General features: G+C 59.3%; 1 protein-coding gene across 2 annotated transcripts; it reads left to right on the forward strand.

Moving 5' to 3' along the window:
• Window positions 1-210: 210 nt before the first annotated feature.
• RBM38 (RNA binding motif protein 38) lies at window positions 211-16,762 on the forward strand. 2 transcript variants are annotated; one of them, XM_011978155.1, is made up of 4 exons: window positions 211-471; window positions 634-757; window positions 1,265-1,319; window positions 14,983-16,762. In XM_011978155.1, the coding sequence occupies exons 2-4, from the start codon at window positions 640-642 to the stop codon at window positions 15,278-15,280; spliced, it is 471 nt and encodes a 156-aa protein (XP_011833545.1). In that variant the 5' UTR covers window positions 211-471; window positions 634-639; the 3' UTR covers window positions 15,281-16,762. The 2 variants fall into 2 exon arrangements, with proteins under 2 accessions (XP_011833545.1, XP_011833544.1); XM_011978154.1 differs by lacking the exon at window positions 211-471 and having other exon boundaries at window positions 613-757.
• The last annotated feature ends 3,132 nt before the right edge of the window (window positions 16,763-19,894 follow it).

A 19,894-nucleotide genomic window follows, 5' to 3' on the forward strand; every position in this document is an offset into this window, starting at 1 on the left:
CCTGTCCCCACCCCCACCCCCACCCCTGGTTTAAAAGGAAGAGCCGCTGTGTTCAATTAGGACTCCTAAGTTGGTGGGGAGGTTTTGGAGCCAGTGGGTACTCGGGGTTTCCTGAAGCAGCGGCGGGTGAGGAGCAACGGCTCCACCCCGGGGTGTTAGGAGCCCTTCGGCCTCCCCCATATTTTCAACAGCCCCCTCAGCCACCCCAAGTAAACATCAGCTTAAGTAAAAACGGTTTGAAGACACTTTCCTACTTCCCTTCCAAGTGCAACGTCGCAAACTCCTTCCCAGAGGGAAGTCTTGGCCCTCACTGGTGGGCAGTCCAGGCAGCCCCCCCACCTCCCTTCGGGGTTCGTTTTTGCCCTGTCCCCGCAGGGGATTATTTTTGTCCTTGAAGGCCACATTTCCCAGGCCTTGAACTTTGAGGAGAGGAGCTGGAATCCAGGAGGCATCTTTGTGGGAGGGCCCCAGGTAGGGGTCAGAGGGGCTTTGGCTCAAGGACCCTAGGTTACAGGCACCCTCAGAGGAAGGGAAGAGAGGGGTGGCAGCATCCGGTGCCAGGGCGGAGCCCTCTGCCCCTTTTGCCCCTAGTTTCCCTCACGGCAGCCCCTGATGTGTCTGTGGCTCCTCCAGGTGACCATGGCCGACCGGGCGGCAGCTGAGAGGGCTTGCAAAGACCCGAACCCCATCATCGACGGCCGCAAGGCCAACGTGAACCTGGCATATCTGGGCGCCAAGCCTCGGAGCCTCCAGACGGGTGAGAGCTTGTGTTTTCCTGCTTGGCTCTTCTCGGTTTCTATATTGGGTGTCGGTATCTGTCGGGTGGAAAGAGGCCCCCCCTCCTCGCCCCAGCAGTGGCAGTCGGCTATCATGTGCCTGCAGAGCCGCCACAGGGCAGCCATCCCCCCCTGGAGGATCTAGACCCCTTCTCACAGCGTGTGGCCCACAGAAGGGGGCGGGTGGGGGGGGCAGGGAGGGTACTGCATCCCAGTTGCCAGCTGTCTTCGCAGGAGGGAGGAAGTGGCCAAGGGGCCTGGAGATTGGGAGTGCCGACACCAGTGGCTGCTGACACCTGCGTCACTGGCTGCCACACTTCAGAGGTGTGCTTTAGGGTTCATGAGGGGGAGGCCTGGGAGGGGAGAGGAAGCTGATGATCCCTTTTGACTAGAGATGTGTGACTTGTGGGATTCTGCCACCATGTGTGCAGCCCCTGAGACATCGCTCCTGCAGCAAGGCCAAGTCCCTGATTGTTCTCTCGTTTTAGGCTTTGCCATTGGGGTGCAGCAGCTGCACCCCACCTTGATCCAGCGGACTTACGGGTGAGTGGATGTGGCTGGCTTGGGGTGGGCAGTCCTTGGAGATGAAGTGGAGAGGGCCTTGGGCTTCCTGGGTCTGGAAGGCTGATGAAATGACGGTTTTCAGACATGTGATTTCGTTTAAGCCAAGGGAGTGAAGAGAAGGCAGATTGCATTTCTCCATCCCTGGCAGAGGCCGCACCACCTAGGGGATCGTGAGCCTTGGAGCCTGCCTGCCTTGGTGCACACCGCAGCTCCCTTTGCTAGGTGTATGGCCTTAGTTTTGTCACGTGTAAAATGAGAGTGGGCACAGCACATCTGAGTTCTCTGAATAGAGGGTTTAGGGTGGGCCTGGTGCAGGTAACGCCCTATTAAAGTGTTTGCTGATGACTCTTAGGGACTGGCAGGCCGGGCTCTTCCCCAGGCGCTCCTGTCACCTGCTCTGGTGCTGGGGCAGGTGGTGGCAGTAGGCCATTGCCTCCCAGGTCTGATGTGTGAACGCTGCTGCAGATACGATGTGTTCGGGGCGGAGGCCACCTGCCTGAGTGGCCTGGCCTGTGGGCTTCTAGTCTGACTCATTTAGAAGCAGCACATCCCACTCTTCTCCATCCTAAAATGCCTCCCACCTCCCTGCCCTTTTTAAAACATCTGATAAGGCCTGGCAGCTGCTTGGGGAAGGACACGCACACTTAAGGGATACAAAGGGTCCTGCCTTGTGTCCTGCCTCCCCACCCCGGTGATGGATGGGAGCTGTCTGCCCTAGCACCGTGGCGTATTGATGGGGTTGGAGTTGGAGGGGAAGGCAGCTCAGAGACCACCACCCCTTTTAGGGCATTGGCACTTCATGAGCTTTCTGAATCCGAATCCCTAATGCCAGTTGATCATGTGTGTGCACACACGTGCGTGCACCGTGTAGATACCATGGAGAGACACACAGCTTGAGGAGTAACCTGCCTCACCGGGGCAGTGTGAACAAGGGGCCTGTGGAACCGGGCTGAGCCTGGCTCCCAGGTGAATGGGTCAGAGGCCCCAGCAGAAGTTGTTGTGCCCACTTTTTGGGAGTGCTTGGGGTTACTTGGGGGCTCCCTGCCAGCTTCTGTGTGTACTGGTGGATGTGTGCAAGTATAGCAATGGGAGGAGCCGCTGGTTGAGGGGTGCTGGAGGGTGGCGGGGCCCTGCTAGCCTGTGTGAGTGGCCGGGCAGCTCAGCTTCCTGCTGGGGTGCCTCTGTCCTCCTGGGAAGGGAGTATGTAGGGTGGTGGGAGCAGGCCGCCCTGTCCGTCTCATCCTGGAATCTGTTTTGTAGATGTCTAGAATCGTCTTAGAGGGTGTTTGGGGACACTCCAGCCTTCATGCCTTCACCAAGATTCTTCCTCTGGGGTTCAGGCCACAAGAAGAGGGTGTTCCTTGTTTTTCAGAACCTTGGCTCCGTTCCCCAGGCCCACAGCAGGCGCCTGGGGGCATGGGCTGGGCAGGAGCCGCTGCCCAGAGGCGAGGGTGTGCGCCTCCAGTGCCTGCAGCTCTTTTCTGCTTACAGTGGGATGAGGCCTTCCCACCTGCATCTGGGCTCTCTCTGATCCACGCAGCTGCCTGTGGGACTCCATAACCATCAGTGCTCGGCCTCTGGGGCTTGCAGATGTGGGTTCGAATCCTGACTTTGCCGCTTACCAGCTGGGTCTGTCTTGGCAGTGGCATCCTCCTTATCCAGAAAACAGGAACATTAACTGCTTAAAACAGTGTACTGAAACTATTCTTACTTTATAGATGGGGAAACTGAGGCAGAGAAAGGCTAACCACATGTCCGGGCCCGGGGAGGGGGCGAGGTAATAGACGTCCGGGAGGAGATTAGAACACAGGTGGTGGGTGCCTGAACATATGCTTTCTTGGTGGGGTAGGGTGGGAAGGGCCCCAACCCGACCTTTCCCTTGCTGTCCTGGAATCCTGTGAACACCACCCATCCAGAAGCAGTTGGGATCAGTCACAGTGTTTGCCACTGTGTGCACCCGACTTCAGGCGACGGTGTTTTGTAACTAAATCTGCTGGCTGGCCGTTAATACCTGTGACGGTGAAGAGGCCGCAGACTCTGTTCGTTGGTTGCCAAAGGGTGGAGACCCAAACAGGGACGGTGTCAGAGGGACCATCCGCTCTTGGTCTCCTGGGAGATCTGAACTCAAGCCTCTGAGAATTGCGCTGCCCCCTGCCCCTGCCTCTAGGCCTTACTGAGGTGGGTGGGGGGAGGCTCCCGGGTGCAGCTCCTGGGTGCAGCGGGGCGGGCTGCCTGGGTCAGCTGTCTGCCCCCAGCCCCCGCCCACTGGAGAGCTGGGCCGTCAGCGTCCCTTTTGTCTTTGTGAACAATCAGGCCCCGGGAGCACAGCCGGGCCTGACTCAGCGGCCAGTTTTGTCGGCCTTGGGCTGGCAGCGAGGCCCGCCCTGCTGTTGGCTGAGGGCATGGAGGGAGGTGGGAGCCAGGAGCCCGGGCAACTGAGGGTTGTCCACCAGTTAACCCCTTCCATGCCTGGCTGAACTCTTCCTCGACTTTCTGACCCCGACCTTTTATACCTTGCCCTGGACAACTCTGAAGATCCCACAGCTCTGCTTTTAGGCAGGACCCTGTGGAATCTTCGCCTGGCTGGGTCTTAAATGTTAGTTTAGAATGATTTACCAAAGAACTTTACACTTTATGCTATTTGCCGGGATTTCCTTGCCTCTTTCCTTTTTTTAAGTTGAACAGGCTCTGTGAGACCTAACTCACCTGTGCATTTCTAACTGTATGTGGCGGGGCCAACGTCCGCGGTTTGGAGGAGCCTTCCTTTGCGGTGGCAAGTGCAGGAGCCGGTGGCCCTGGCTCGCCAAGGGTGTCTGCCAGCTGAGCGTGTCCGTCACCTGCTGGGAGGGGAGCTGCAGCCATCTGGAGAGGGTCTGTGCCCAGGCAGAGCTTAGTCTGGCCTGGAAGGTGCCCTGGTGTTCAGGGGGTGTCTGTCCATTCCTGGGCTGAGGGCACCGGGAGTAGAGGTTTGTCCTGGGCCTGGCTGCGCCCAGAGCCTCTCCTTGGGTTATTTTTGAAGGACCAGCTGCTTCCCTGGGTGCAGCTCTCCCTGCCTGTTAAGGGGGCCCGACTGTGGCCTTGACTCCCGTTCACTGAGTGCCTCGCTATGTACATTCTAGAATGTTGGAAGGGGGTGGAACATCCCTGGCCTCCACCCCTAGAAGCTAGTAGCATTGCCTCCCCCAAGTCATGACTACCGAAAATGTCTCCAGACATTGCCAGTGTCCCCTGGGTTTAGTGGTTTGAGGACGAGTATCTGTGAGTCTCTTGGACCTTGCTTCATGGTCACAAGATGACTGTCACAGCTCCAGACGACACAGCCACGTTCAGGGCAGAAAGGACAATAAGAGATAGTACGAACTGCCTCTGTCTCTTCTAGCAGAAAAATGGAAACTTTCACAGAGGCCTCAACAGGCTTCCACTTAAGCCTCACTGGCCACAACGGGGTGACAGGACATGGCCACCACAGGGGCTCTGATATGACAAGACAGGCTCCTGGGACTCCGGGGTGTCAGGTACAGGCCGTATCCAGGCCCTGGGGTCTGCCTGGGCTTGAGGCCAGGCCCAGCCCGTCTCTGCAGGCTCGTGCCCATCTGTGAGTGAGAACAGTAACACTGCCTTCTCTACAGGGCCAACCTGACTGTGTAGAGGGCCTGGCCATGGGAAGTCACAGTTGGTCAGTGGCGCATCTCTTGCCGGCCCTGCTCCAGGGTCTGTTGATTGACTGACTCTGCAAAACCGAGGCTCAGAGCAACTGAGAGACTTGTTGGGTTCACACATCCCGGGATAGTGGGGCCTGAGCTGGGGGGCTGCGAGACTCTTGTCCCTCCCCCAAGGACTCAGCATCTCCTTCTGGCTAGATGGCAGCTCTTGGATGAATCAGAGCACAAGGCCCTGAGACTGATGACGGCCGTGAGACCCTCTCCCAGGCATGTGCCTGCCCCACTGTGTGTATAGTTTCAGGGACCCCAACATCCTTCATGTGAAGGTCTCCGGTGCCCACGTTGGCTGGGTAGTAGATGGCTGCCCTTGCCATCACGGGGCCTTGGTGTGTGCATGCCACGGGGCCTGGATAGAGCACCTGGGTCCCCAGGGTAAGAGGAGGGACTGGGGAGGCAGTGATGGGAAGATGTCTGTCTCCTTGAGAGCATGGGATGCGCAAGCTGGGGAGAGCGTCAGCAGCCACTCCCAGCATCATTCATCCATCAGGTGTTTATTGAGTGCCTGCTGTATGCCAGGCCTGGTGCTAGGGATCCTTTGAATAAGAAAGACACAGTCCCCGATCTCAGGGTGCTCACATTCTGTTTGTGTACTCATGGGCCCGCGTGGCGATGCGTGCAGTTAAACAGGAAGCTGGCGGAATGAGTGCCTGTGTGGGGACCTCACAGTCCCACGTCTCGAGTACAGTGGTGGGGAGATGTGTCTGTGTGTGTGATAAAGCTTCACAGTTCGTGTGTAACTACACGTGACGTATAAGGTTGGTGCGTGCAGAAGATGATGCAGTGTGCTGAAGGCCTGCAGTCCAGGTCATAGCACTGTGCCTGGGTTAGTGTCCTGGTTTTGCTAATGTCCTTAGTTACTCTGATGTGCCCTTGGGGGATGGAGGAGGCAGGGTACGCAGGACCTCTCTGTACTGTTTTTGCAACTTCTTGGGAGTCTTTTATTATTTTAAAATACAAAGTGAAACAAAGCCAAATGAGCTGTTTGCAGGTGATGGCGTGTGTGTGAGTGTACGCATGCGCACGTGTGCGAGCGCGCTGGGGAAGGTTCCACTGAGGATGGGGGAAATGAGCCCTATAGGCGTCTGGGGAAGAGTAAGCAGCCCAGGCCCAGGGTGACAGGCGAGCCGCAGGTCGCCGTGGCGGGCACAGGGTGAGCACCGCAGGGCAGAGGCAGAAGCTGAGGTCAGAGCCAGGCGGCATGGGGGCTGGGAGGAAGTGACTCCCCCACACACTGTGGCGTCACGTTTTCACCCTGAGGGTGTCTCGTGGTGGCCCCGCTGCCCCCCCCAAGGCTTCCTGTTTGGCAGCTCATCTGGAGCCAGGCGTGGGCTGCGCTGTGGCCCTTCTGGGCGGGCGCCCGTGCCGCACCTGTTGTTTGTCCTGTCTGCTGAAACAGAAAGCAGCCTTTGGGTGGCGGGGGCTCCTCTCCGAGCATGGGTTCTCACCCTGGCTCCCTGCTGGGCCTGGGGAGCCTCTTCTGGAAGCCTTGGACCAAGGGAGGCAGCTTTGTCTCAGGGCAGAGGCCTGATCACAGAGCGAGGTGGAGGCCCAAGCTCCAGCTTTCCTCGTTTCACCTCAGTTTCACCTTGTGTCCAGGGTGGACAGGCTGAGAACTCTGCAGTGTGCTGGGCACATCAGGACCTTCCCGCTGACCTTGTTTGGGTGGAGTAGGGAGTTGGGCACTGGGTCAGCTCGTCTGACAGATCTTGGCTTGCTTTGTACCCGGCTGGGGACGCGTGCCTTGGGGGTGAGGGGAGACCCGGTCCCACATCTAACAGTGTTTCCTGCAGCGAGGTTCTGAGAGGAGGAGAGAGACAAAGGAGGTCAGCATGCCTCAGAAGACGACAGGAGCTGGGGAGGGGAAGGGAGCAGCCGGGGAGGCTCAGGGCCCAGCAGGGTGGCCTCAGCTCCTAGAGGACTTTGATGACCCAGGGAGGCACTGCGACCTTCCTCCAGGTGACTCCCGGGCCACGCAGGCTGGGAGCGGAGGAGGGATGGGTCAGTCTGCATTTTTGTTTTCAGAGTGTTTTTGTTTCTGGCTGCTGGGTTGAGCCTGGACTGCCGAGGGTTAGGGTGGTGGTTGGAGGCCCTTAGGGATGCCCAGTAATCCAGGCATGAGACAAGGGTGCTGCCTGCCCCAGCGGCCCTGGTGAGATACAGTGAGATTCTGGGTACATATTTTGAAGAACCTGGGACAGAGGAGTCCAAGAAGATTCTGGAGCTTTGGGCCTGTGAAGTGGGAGATGGGCTTGGCCCTGACTGGGGTGGGGGCTGCTGTGCAGTACAGTTTTGGGGAGGTCAGGAGTTGGAGTTTGGGCAGGTTCAGCTGGAGATGCTGTTCCAGGCCTGGCATTGCCCCACAGAGAGGACGTTTGACCTGTGTCCTGTGACTGGCTGCCCCACAGAACCTGAATGTCAGAACCAGCTCCCAGCCCTCCCCCTAACAAGTCACTGGGGATTCCCGGGAGGCAGAGCCGTGGCCTGGCTTCCTGCCTGCCGGGCGCCTCGGGGACCTTCCCACACGCAGCCTGGCGGGAGTCAGAGCCCTAAGGGCTGCGGTCTCTCTGCCGCGGTGGGGCCAGGCCCCTGGAGAGCAGGGAAAGTGAAATGGGCTCATTTGCCTTTTTCATTTTTATTTTCAGAGGCGACTTTATGTTCAGAAAATGAGTCCTCGTGGGCCATGGGCAGTTCTTGTCACCGAGAGTTCTGCTCTGAGTGTGGGCAGCGTGTGTCCCAGGCACCATCTGTGCTTCCCTCGCCCGGCCCGCCGGCGTGGGGTTCTCAGACTGCAGGGGCCCAAGCCCTCTGTCTTGGGGGCAGCGTTGGACTCTGCAGCATCCTTAGTGTACAGATGGGGAAACAGAGGCCGGAGGGACTGAGTGATGGTCCATGCGACTTGGACAGGCATGGCCAGGATCTGGACTTGGGGCTCTTCCTGCCCTTGGACCCCTGAGTCTCGGTGGACTGAGTCAGCTGGGGTGCTCTTGGCTGTGTGCTGACCCTGGCTGTGTTGGGGTGCAGATGCTGCCTGGGCCACATGTGAATGGGAAGGGAGGCAGGCACTTCAGATTTCCAGTGTGGACCAGGCCCTGGGTCCCCCGTCCTCTCCTGGGCTGTGGCAGAGCCAGCTCCTCGTGCATGCCCAGCCCTCCTGGGATGGCCTGGCCTTTCCAGCCCTAATGGTGGCCGGTTTCAGTGACTCCGTGATCTGGGAGTTTGGTGTTGCCCAGGCTCCGGCACTAGAGGGAAGCAGAGAACCCCTAAGTCGTCCTTCCGCAAACACCCCTGACCCCAGCTAGGTGCCCGTGCCCAGTGTCCAGCGTCGCAGAGGGGCTTGGGTGGCATGTGGGAGGCCTGTCCCACCCATGCCACTGGTTTCTTCCTTGGCTCTGCCTGGACTTTGCACAAGTGGTGGGATGAATTCTCTGGGAAACAGATTCGCCTCTGATTGGTGCAAGGCCCTTTTCCGGGATCCTGGTGGGAGGATAGAAGTTTTCTGCAGAGGATGAGGAGGCACAGAAGCCCGGTTGTTCTGAGGCCGGAACTTGTAAGGAAACTGGAAGGGAAGGAGGCTCCTGCCCCCTCCCGTGAGGGAACAGCTGGGCCGTGGCTCTGCATCCCTGGGGAACGGATGGGACTCCAGCGGCGGCCGTACAGCGGGCCGATTCCAAAGTGGCTTCTAGAGAGGGAGCAAGGGCCCTGTCCTGAAGAGGCCGGCGGGCCCTGGCCAGACAGGAGCAGCCCTGATGGGCATTGGGTCCCCCGACCTTTGGACTCCTACCTGATTGCGCCTGGCCTCTGGTCTGTTTTGCTCACCAAGGGTTCTTGTCTGCTGCCCTCTGACCTGGGGCTGAAAGTCCTAGGAAAGGAAGGGCCTCTGTTCCTCCCAGCATTCCTCAGGCCCAAGGAGGCATCGATGCTGCTGAGGCCTCTGGGGTGCACAGAGCGTTAGATCCTCACAGCAGCCCCCTGGGGCGTGTGGTTCCCTAGAGGCAGTGATGAGGTCACCCGGGGCCGCCAGGCACCTGGCTGGGGGGCAGAGGCTGGTGGGCTGTGCCTGTCTAGCTGTGACTTGCTGGGTGGAGCCGTGCCTGCCTGTCCCTCCAGCCTACCCAGCCCTGGCTGCTCAAGGCTGAACTGCTTTCTCTGCCTTCTTGGGGCAGGGACTCTTGGCCTGGGAAGCAGTGGCCATTCCAAGGCGGGGGGCTCTTTTGCCTCCCAGCTGTCTGCAAAGCTGGGGCCTGCCTCAGACAGTCAGCACTGGGCACCTGCTGTGCTGGGGCACTTGGGATGCAGCGGCCGAGACCCTGCTTTTGTGGGGAAGACATTGTGCAAGGTAGATGACAAGGGGGCTTCTGATCATAAGAAACAGAGCCGCGGCTCAGGGTGGGCCCCTGAGGGGTGAGCTTTGAGCTGTGGGAAGAAGCAAGTGCATAGGTACGAAGGTCCTGTGGTGGGAAGGAGTCGAATCTGGGAACAGAAGGAGCCCAGGGCAGTGGGAGTGCAGGTGGAGATGAGTTTGGAGAGGTAGGTTGAGGCCTGATAACGCAGGAAGCCACGAGGGAGCAGTTTGGGTTTTCCTCTGGGTACAATGGGAGACAGCTGGAGGGTTCTGCTCCTGGAGGTGGTGGGGTCTTCATGTTTTTGTTTGTTTGTTTTTTGAGACGGAGTCTCGCTCTGGCGCCAGGTTGGAGTGCAGTGTCTCGATCTCAGCTCACTGCAACCTCCACCTCCCTGGTTCAAGCGATTCTCCTGCCTCAGCCTCCTGAGTACCTGGGATTACAGGCACGCACCACCACACCACCACGCCCAGCTAATTTTTGCATTATTAGAGACGGGGTTTCACCGTGTTGGTCAGGATGGTCTCGATCTCCTGACCTCATGATCCGCCCGCCTCGGCCTCCCAAAATGCTGGGATTCCAGGCATGGGTCTTGATGTTTTTAAGACAGCTCTGGCCTCCGCTGGGTGAAGGATTCAGGGATGGGAGGCGGGCCGCCACCACCACCAAGGCAGGGCCGTGCCATTGCACCCACCTGGAGAGTTGGTGATGAAGGAGAGGGAGGATCGGGGAATTGAGGGATGGAAGCAGGGAGCTCCCCTGTTGGATGGTGTGGGCATGGGCTGCAGTTGGGGGGAGTGGGCAGGGCAGTGCCTGGGTGGCCGGGTGGGCTCTTCACTGAGGTGGAGAGGGCAGGAGAGTCCCACCAGGGCCAGGCAGACATGTGCCCTGGCAGGCGAGCCAGGGCAGGGCACACGGTATTGACTGGAGCTTGGTGGGTAGGGTGGTGTGCGGCTACCAGGCCGTACCCTTATGTGCAGAGGCTGTGGCACCTGACCTTTCTGAGTCTGGAGTATGGGTGGGGGTGCTGAGGAACCTGCCTGGCGCATGCACCCGCTCCCCATTGCCAGGGAGTGGAGTCTTGGGCCTGCGGCCGGACGCAGGCCTAGGGTGGGGCTGCCCTTGGACAATGTGGGGCCAGTGGTTTGGCTGCAGTTTTCTGTCTCACCTGACCACTCAGTGGGTTCGCCCAAGCGTGCATGGCTGCGTGTGCCCCTCTGTATCTCTTAGTTCCCACCTGCCTCCTTTGCGGCCCGCCCCCGGCATGGGCACTTATGGTCAGAACAGCAGTGAGGATTCCTTGTCTTTGCCCTTCCCCGTGTGGTTTCTGATGTTCCAGTCGGGCGTCTCAGCCTCGGCACTGCAGACCTTTAGGGTGGCATCGTTCTTTGTGGTGGGGGCACCCTGGGCGTTGTATGAAGCATTCAACACCCCTGGCTTCGACCCCTAATGTCAGCAGCACTCCCACCCCCACCGCATATGCCTAGTTGTCAATTGTGACAACTAGGACTGTCGTTAGGCATTTTCCAGCATCGCCTGGGGACACAGTTGTCCTGGTTGGGAATCGCTGCTCTGGTGATGCCTCTAGGGCCTCACAGCGAGCTCTCGAGGCCATCCCCTGTAGGACCTAACTTACAGATGAGGAAACTGCACCTTGGAAGTTTTGAAACCTGTTTGGTAACTCAGACAAGTGCAGGGCCAAGGTGCAGCCCTAGGAGGGAGAGAAGCAGCTGGAGCCCAGCTCCTGCCTGGCGGGGCTTCGTGGCTCCTTCTACCTTAACGTCGGCCAGTGTTCTCACTCCGCCTTGGGGCCCTGAGGTGTGGCCCATGCTGTGCCTTCCTTTTATTTTGAGCCAAATCTGGGGCCCCAACCAGTCCTTGTGGGCACAGCTACCAGCAGCAGACCCCACTGTGCCACTCCCTTGCTCTGTGACGGGGCAAGTCGCTTGGGGCCTCTCTGAGCCTCGGATTTCCTCTCTGGGAAATGGGTTAACACTAGCATCTTTTCTGTGGCTTTTTTTTTTTTTTTTGAGACGGAGTTTTGCTCTTTCGCCCAGGCTGGAGTGCAGTGCAGTGGCGTGATCTCGACTCACTACAACCTCTGCCTTCTGGTTTCAAGCGATTCTTCTGCCTCAGCCTCCCGAGTAACTGGGATTACAGGCTCCCACCACAACGCCTGGCTAATTTTCGTATTTTTAGTAGAAACGGGGTTTCACCATGTTGACCAGGCTGGTCTTGAACTCCTGACCTCATGATCTGCCCTCCCTGGCCTCCCAAAGTGCTGGGATTACAGGCGTGAGCCACTGCGCCTGGCCTTCTGTGGCTTTGAAAATGCTTCGTAAGTTATCCCAGGCCCCTTATGTACAGAAAGATGAGTAGATACTGACATGCGGTGTCTGCAAGGATCAGGAAACAGGAGAGCCCCCGTTCCTCCCAGCCTGAACATTGCTCCCCCACGCTTGTGTTTGAGTCGCCCCGAGTAGGGCAGCTCCTTGGTGGCCCATGCAACGCTCTGGCGCCAATGATGTGGGGCATCAGAAACCCGATGGAAATGACGGCAGCCCTAGAGGTGAGTGTGGCGGAACCTGGCTGCCCCACAGCCCCAGGCACTTGTGTTCTGTGTCCCTGGTCTGGGCAGCGGTTCTTGAAGGCAGCTGTGGATCAGGACCCTGGGCCTGTTCGTGCAGATTTCTGGGCCTTGTCTGCCTTTGCAGTCCACATGGGATCCACATTTGGGGGAGGTGTCTGAGGCAGGGGCATGACTGCCCATGTTTGGAGAAGTTGTGGGTTCAAAGCTTCCATAGCCTCCAACTAAGGAATGTTTTTGAGGTTCCGAGAGCTGGGTGGGGGGGCACTGGTGATGCCAGGGACAGCCTGCTGGGCACAGTCCCAAGACAGTCCTTGCTGTGTCTCCGCTCGCCCCCTTCCCGAAGGAGGCCTCTGAGACCCTACTGGGGCCCCCTACTTCTGCTGGCCAGAGCACCTCATCTTTCTCAGTGGGGTCTGTGCCGCCCACCGGGCCTTTGTTCTGTCAGCGCCACGGGGTGCCCAGTGCCTCCCACAGGCCTGGCCCTGGCAGGGAGCTGGGGTCCAGACAGAACCATCTCTCTGACAGAGCGTGCTGTCCGGTGGGGCATCGGGCAGCATAGGGAGGTGGGGGACTGGCCTCCACGTGGGGTCGCGGGGCCGGAACAAGGGCTCCAGGCAGAGGCATTGGCAGGTCCCAGGCCCAGGTGAGGAGGAGGCGAGGGATCGAGGCGCTGCGGGGTGTGGGCTGGCACCAGCGTGGAGCTGGATGTGCGGTGGAAGCCAGGGGTCAGCCGGCCGGGCCGCCCCCATGGTGGGGGTGCCGCTGGAGGGTTGTGCACAGAGGCTACCGGCTGCCCTCGTCCACTCTTCAGATGCTCATACTGGCGCCTGCCTCCGTCCTTGTGCCTCAGGGCTGCTCCCCTGTGGCCAGCTCTGCCTCATCATTAGGTCTCTGCAGGCATCCCCTCCTTCAAGAAGCCGCCCTGTCCTCTCCCCCATCGCTGTCCACACATCACAGCCCTCTGCTGTCTTGACTTCCCCAGACGCCGCCCCCTACCGACCTACAGACTCTGGTTTATGCGTTGGTGCATTTTAGTGCCTCTCCCATCCTAGAGGCTAAGCCCCTCGAGGGCAGGGGCTGTGTGGTCTGCTCCCCTCTGCATCCTGGCAGATATGTGAGAAGGGCGTTACAGCTCGAGAGCCGGAATTCGAACCCAGGCCTGGCTCCGTGCAAGGCTCTTGTTCCCATGGAGAATGCAGGGTGGACAGCAGACCTTCTAAGCTGGGGAGAGGGAGAGGAGGCGTCGCTGCTGGGTTCCTGGCAGGAGCTGCCTGGGCCTCTGGACAGATGCTGTGGAGGGTTGGCCATGTGGGCTGCAGGTATGGTTACAGCAGCCATTAGAGTGGCTCAACCTGGGAAGGAAAACAGCAGTAGAGAGGGTGACGCGGTGTAGAAACTTCCCACACACTTCCCAGATGGGGTGGGGAGAGCAAGAGGCCCTGGGTGCCCCCTCAGGCACAGGCCAGGTGTGCCCTCAGTTGTTTGCTGCCAGGTCTGTGGGAGGAGCAGGGACCCGCACCCCTGTCATCCAGGTTTTCCTGGTTCCCACTGTTCCTGTAGGGCTGCAGGATCCACTGAGCACACCTGCCTTTGTGCTGGAAGCCAGGGGTCCTCTCTGACCCTCAGGGTCCCTGACTCTGGGGAGCGAGCACATGTTTTCAGTGGCCCACATGTTACCAAAACGTGCTCCAGAACGCTGCCCAGTTTCTGTCCCTGCCGAATGCAGGAGAATGCAGGGAAGATGTTGTACTTTTCCTCCGGAGCTGCTTCCCTTGAGTAGGGGCTCTGCCTATGGGTGCAGGAGGAAGCTGAGCTTCCAAGTTGCCCCCCAGGTGGGCCTGGCCTGTGTAACACGCAGGCGTGCAAGGCAGAGGAGATCCTGATGCCCAGGGTGCAGTGCTGTGCCCTGGCAAGACCACTCCGTGCCTCAGGCTCTGCAGCAGCTTCTGATGCCACGGAGGTGGCTGTTCTATTGCCACCTGGGAAACTGAGGCTGAGCGGCTTGCGCCAGGCCACCTAGTAGCTGGTTGGCAGAGCAGGCACATGCCGGGAGAGCTGCCTCCCTGAGCCGCGTTTCCCCCTTGCTGAGAGCTGGGCATGGTGTTGCATGGCTAGCCCACAGCAGGCAGGAAGTGGTGGCCTCGACGCGTTTCCACAGTGGCCTACTCAGGTAGGGTTAAGAGCACAGCTGTGAGGCCGGCTGACTCCTGGCCCCTCCACCTCATCAGCTATGGGACCTTGGGCAAGTCACCTGGCCCCGTGTGTGAAATGGGCCTCATGATGGGAAGACTGAGCCGACAGGTTGATGCACACAGTCACAGTACGGGTCTCCCCCAGCGTGGGTGCTGGCGAGTCTGGCAGCTGCTGGCGCCGTCATCTCAGTGGTCGCTGCCATTGCACTCCTTTGCTCCAGCATTCACGCAGTCACTGTCACGTCCTCACGGAGCTGCTGCAGGCCAGAGTCCGTGCTGGCAGGGACAGAAAGAAACTCTGTGAGGAGCAGGTGTTGGCTGGGGGAGAGGGCATGTCCATGAGCTGAGTGTGCAGTGTCACTTGGTGGGTGTTGGGTGTCAGGGAGATGAACAGGGCTGGACTCCCAGACGTGCAACGTGGGCCTGCTCTTTATCTTGTGCTGTGCTGTCGTGGCTTCAAATTCTCAGTCATTTGAAAACAACCATCCAAGATTGTTATTTTTGCACCAGCCCCAGGGATGTGGGGTGTAGGGCTGGGATGTGGGGGTGCAGTCTGGGAAGGGCCTTACTGAAAAGGAGACGTGGAGGGGAGGAGGGAGCCTGGTGGGTAGCGCGAACAGCCAGTGCAAAGGCCTTGAGGCAGCAGCCTCCGGCCCGGTGCTGTTTCTGTGCCCATCTAACTGATGAGGAAAGTCGGGGCTCAGGGGGCGGGGGGCGGCACACATCGTGTACCCTGCTGTTCTCTGAGCTGTTCCCCGACTCTGTTCTGGCCCTGACCCACTCTGCTTGGCCCCACAGGCTGACCCCGCACTACATCTACCCGCCAGCCATCGTGCAGCCCAGTGTGGTGATCCCGGCCGCCCCTGTCCCGTCACTGTCCTCGCCCTACATTGAGTACACGCCGGCCAGCCCGGCCTACGCCCAGTACCCACCGGCCACCTATGACCAGTACCCATATGCTGCCTCGCCTGCCACGGCTGCCAGCTTCGTGGGCTACAGCTACCCGGCCGCCGTGCCCCAGGCCCTCTCAGCCGCAGCCCCTACCACCTTCGTGCAGTACCAGGCGCCGCAGCTGCAGCCCGACAGGATGCAGTGAGGGGTGCTCCTGCCCCGAGGACTGTGGCATTGTCACCTTCACAGCAGACAGAGCTGCCAGGCCATGATGGGCCGGCAACAGCCCGGCTGAGCTTCAGTGAGGTGCCACCAGCACCCAGGCCTCCGAAGACCGCTCGGGCACTCCGCCTGCACCCGGGGACAGCGGGGAGATGGCTTCTCTTTAAATCTAGGTCCCATTGTGTCTTGAGGGAGGACTTTAAGAATGATCGAGAGCTATTTAAAGACGCAATCCCAGGTTCCTTGCACACCATGGCAGCCTCTCCTTGCACCTTCTCCTGCCTCTCCACACTCCAGGTGCCCTCAGGTTTGTGTCTCCCCCGCCGCATCGTGGTGGGTGTCACAGACCCTCTGCAGCCCCTGGCTGCCCTGGACTGTGCAGAGATGCCTGACTCCAGGGAAACCTGAGAGCAAGAAGTTAATGGACTGGGTATTGTAACTTGATCCTCACGAGCTGTGAGCACAGTCGAGGTGTGAGGGCACGGCCTCCTGTTGGAGTCGCATTTTCTCCATCAGGGCACATGGGCGGCTTCCTCAAGCCCAAAGGAGCTCCCGGGCACACGGGGGCCGCCGGTAACAGGGGCAGCCGGCCAAAGGCCCCTTTCCAGTCACAGCACTGAAGTTGCAACTTTTTTCTTGTAATTGTTTTGCTACTAAGATAATTTCAGAAGTTCAGTCTATTTTTTCAGCGGATACTGCCGCCACCAAGAATCCAAAACCTATTTTTGACTTGGAGAGACTTGCTTTTGTTGGTTCCGCCCATGGAGACGACGACAGTGTTTCTGTATAATAAAGTGTCTGCCGGCTCACGGGCCAGGATCCTCTCGGTGGGATGGGCCCCATAGACAGGAGGCCCTGCAGGCCCGTGCGGGCCACTGTCTGCTGCCACCTGCCAGGGTGGCAGAGTGAGTTGTCTCAGGACCCCGTCACTGCGACATTGACGCTCCTCTCCCTTCCCTCCCTCCCCAACTCCCCAACCACTGTGGAAGGGGAGAAGGGAGTGACCCACAGCATCCAGGCCACTCAGGGTCTCGACCACGGTGGTGCCAGCCTGGGGGCAGGGGCCCTCAGCTCTGCCTGCTGGAGCAGTTGAGTGCAGGAGGGTGCGCCTCTTCCCTCTACCCCCGCACCACCTGCTGTGTGCCAGCCCCAGACGGCTCCTGCCTGCCTTGGGGATTGGTGGAGGGAGGAAGCAGTTCTGCCAGTTGTGGCAGGGCTGCTATGGGGCATCCAGGGCTGTGGGGGTCTGGAGGAGGGGACATGAGGTGAGAGGTATCCTGGCCGAGGGCGGGGGGCAGCGGGGGTCTCCCTCCGGACCTACCTCAGGGAGCTGAGCGTGCAGGCGCTCCAGGGCAGGCCTGGGACAGAGTCAAGGCCCAGAGAATAAAGGTAGCTAATCTCATAATAATATTTTTATTAGAATGTTCTGATGATAAAAATAAAACTTGTTTTCTTTAAAGAAAAAGTTGGTCTGTAATTTTTCTCAAAACGCAGAGCTCCCCTGGTGCCTGAGCATCACCCATGCCCCGCCCTCCTGGCCCAGGAACCCAGGATTTCACTGGCAGCCGTGCATAGAGCGCCTGGCCTGCACCGGCCGCTGAGCCTCAGTAGCAGAACAGACGCAACCCCTCTTCCCACCCGCTGAGGCAGGGGAGGCCTGGCGTTCCCTCCGCCATGTGTCATCCAGCATCAGCTTCAGACCCCGAGAGGACTGTGTTTGGGTTACTTCTTGGTGCTATAGCAATGGCTGGGGAGGGATCTGGACATGGTTTGTGATTGGCAGTCCCCCCAGATCCCTGTGGAATAGGAGGACAGTTCCCCAAGAGAAAGAGGTTTGCCACCAGAAGACCCTGAATGTGGGCTCCTGAGAGGACAGTGGCAGGTGTCCAGGACAACCGCCCTTAGGGTAGAGTTGGAAAGGAAGCCTTGGTCTGGGGCTGGATAGTCCCAGCATCTAGAACTCAGAGTTGGGGAAATCACGAGGCCTTCATTGAGGAGGTGTCAGGGCTGGAGAATCCATTAATTCCTTCCTTGAATTGCTCACTCGCGTCATCCCAAGATGTGTGCTGGGTCATGTGCAAAGTGCTGAGGATAGAGAGACAGAGCTGCCCTTTGGGTTTATCATCTGCTGGGGGAGACACAACAGTACCCCGGGGTGATAGACTGACAGGTTTCCTGTGGGGAGGGGATAGAGATTCTGTGGGGGTCTACACTTCTTCTCAGGCCCGCCCAGCCCCTCCCTCCTGCTGTCTCAGTTTGCAAACACTCGTGAGGGGTCAGGGAGGGCAGCATGGGGCTTCCAGCCCGGAGGAGGAGACTTGCCGCAGCTGATAAGAACTTGGGGGACCACAGAAGGGGGCTGCGGGTACTGCCAGGGTTATCGTGAAGGCCACTCGTGGCCTGCATGTTTCCTGTCACTATCAGCTGGTGGCAGCCTCTGGGACAGGCCTTCGGGAAGGCCTTGAGGCCTTGAAAACATCTCCTGGGTCCCAGGATTGAAGGCTCTGGATGATGACGAACCCAGGAGAGAGAATTTCTAAGTCACCCGAGCTGAGTGGGGAGCAGGGGCCGGCTGAGGGCAGCAGGGATGAAAAGCGTGACCACCAGCCCGGGCAATGAGAGTCCTCAACCCCAGCGCTGCGGCACCAACATCTGTGGCCGCTGACTGGTCGGCACACTGTGCCACGCGCTTTCATGGATGGTCTCAGTCACCTTCCAGGTAGCCGCGTTAACAGACTGATGAACCAAGATGCTTAGGAGTGGAGCCCACATTGCCTGGACCCCCAGGAGATGCGGTGAGGGGCTTGCCTGGAGCTGAAGGGCGTGGGCCTGATTGAGGTGGCCGGGCTGTGCCCAGACATGCAGGCTGAGCCCAGCCAGGCCTGCCCTGGCCTTGAGCCTCACTGTGCAAGAAGGTTGTGAGTGTCCTCCCAAGGCAGGGACTTTCTGTCTTACCCACTGTATTCCTAGCAGCCGGCACAGGCCTGGTGCCCAGAGGGCCAGATGCGCACACACACATGCATGCAGATGTATGCTTGTGTCTATATACACGTTAACACACATTATCCCGGCCCCCCATACACACACACACACACAGACACACACACACACACACTGATACAGGCATACCTATGCATAGATACACATATCCACATAGACATGCATCCACAGACACATTAACACGTAAACATGTATGTGCTATACACAGACACTCCCACTCAATGGTATTCAGGGATACATGCACACAGAGAAACAGACACACACTCATTCTCAGACACACCATCACACATATACACGTACACACCCTGGCTCCCACACACTACATGCACATACGCACACGGAGACACGCTTGCACACACAATTACCTTCCAAGGCACACACATGTGCACACACATACATACATGTGGAGATGGACACGTGCACACACACCCCATGTACCCAAAGGTACACACACATGTGCACCCAGACACATGTGCACACATGTGTTGAGTGACAGTACAGGACCCACCCCCATCGTTTGGCTCCACATCAAGTGAGGGTGTTGTGGGGAGCAGCAGCCGTGGTTTTGAGGGTTCAGTGGAGCAGGTCTAGGCCGGAGGGCTCGGGGGGAGAAGAGATGGGCACAGTGAGGGAGGTGCCGTGCCTGGCCGCTCACCTGGCAGTGGCACACGGTGGCTGCCAGTGTCCTTCGGCGCAGGAAGAGACCGCTCACTGCCAGTCCCCAGCCCTCGAGAGCGTTTCCTGTCTGGACTTTGGCGCAGTCGCAGCCAGTGCATAGGCAGCCAGGAAGGGCCAGGGAGCTAACACCTCAGGACAGCCCTCAGCAGGCCGGAAGGGAGTTAGGGAATAGACGCCCCTTCCTCGCCGCCCTCAGCAGTCACTCTGGGGTGCGTGCCCTGCGCTGGTGCCCTGAGTCCATGACTCCCCCTTCTCTTCACTGTCTCACATCCTCCATCCCCTGCTGTGCTTCCAGGGATTCCCCTCCTGAAGCAGCTGCCTGTGGGGTTTGCACACCTAGCTGAGATGGCTGTGAGGGACCACAACGACGGCAGCATGGGCCGGGCACTCACTGTCCTCGGGAGTGGGGTGCCCAAGTCCTGTGAGGCCTGGAGAAGCGCCTGTTTCCCCCTCTTCAAGGAGCTGACAAAGCCCAGAGAGCCTGAGTAGTGCAGCCGGGGCCACCCTGCCAGCCGGGCTTTGCCCACAGGTTGGGTCACCTCCGAAGCTGTACCCTTCAAGCAGGCGGGAGGACCAGCCCTGGGGAGCAGAGGCCGAGTGCGACTTCTGGGGCATGTGGCTGCTGTGTGAGCCAGCTGGGGGCTGGGAGAGGCACGCAGGATCCAGAGGGTCCTGAGACCCCACCGCACCCCATGGCATTGATTTGGAGACTGCTTGCTGGGGAGGTGCAGTGGCGGGTGAGAAGTGCTTCCCTAGTGATTGGAGCCCCATTTTCATCCCACTTTCCAGCTGAGCAAACTGAGGCCCAGAGAGGAAAAACAGGCTCTCCAAGGCCATTGGGCCGTCACTCCCCTTCTAGGGGTGTACTCACAGAGGGACTGGGCTGGGACAAGGTGTGAGAACCACAGCCACCGCAACC

Source organism: Mandrillus leucophaeus, unplaced genomic scaffold (genome assembly GCF_000951045.1).
Source record: "Mandrillus leucophaeus isolate KB7577 unplaced genomic scaffold, Mleu.le_1.0 Scaffold19, whole genome shotgun sequence".
Taxonomy (NCBI): Eukaryota; Metazoa; Chordata; class Mammalia; order Primates; family Cercopithecidae; genus Mandrillus; species Mandrillus leucophaeus.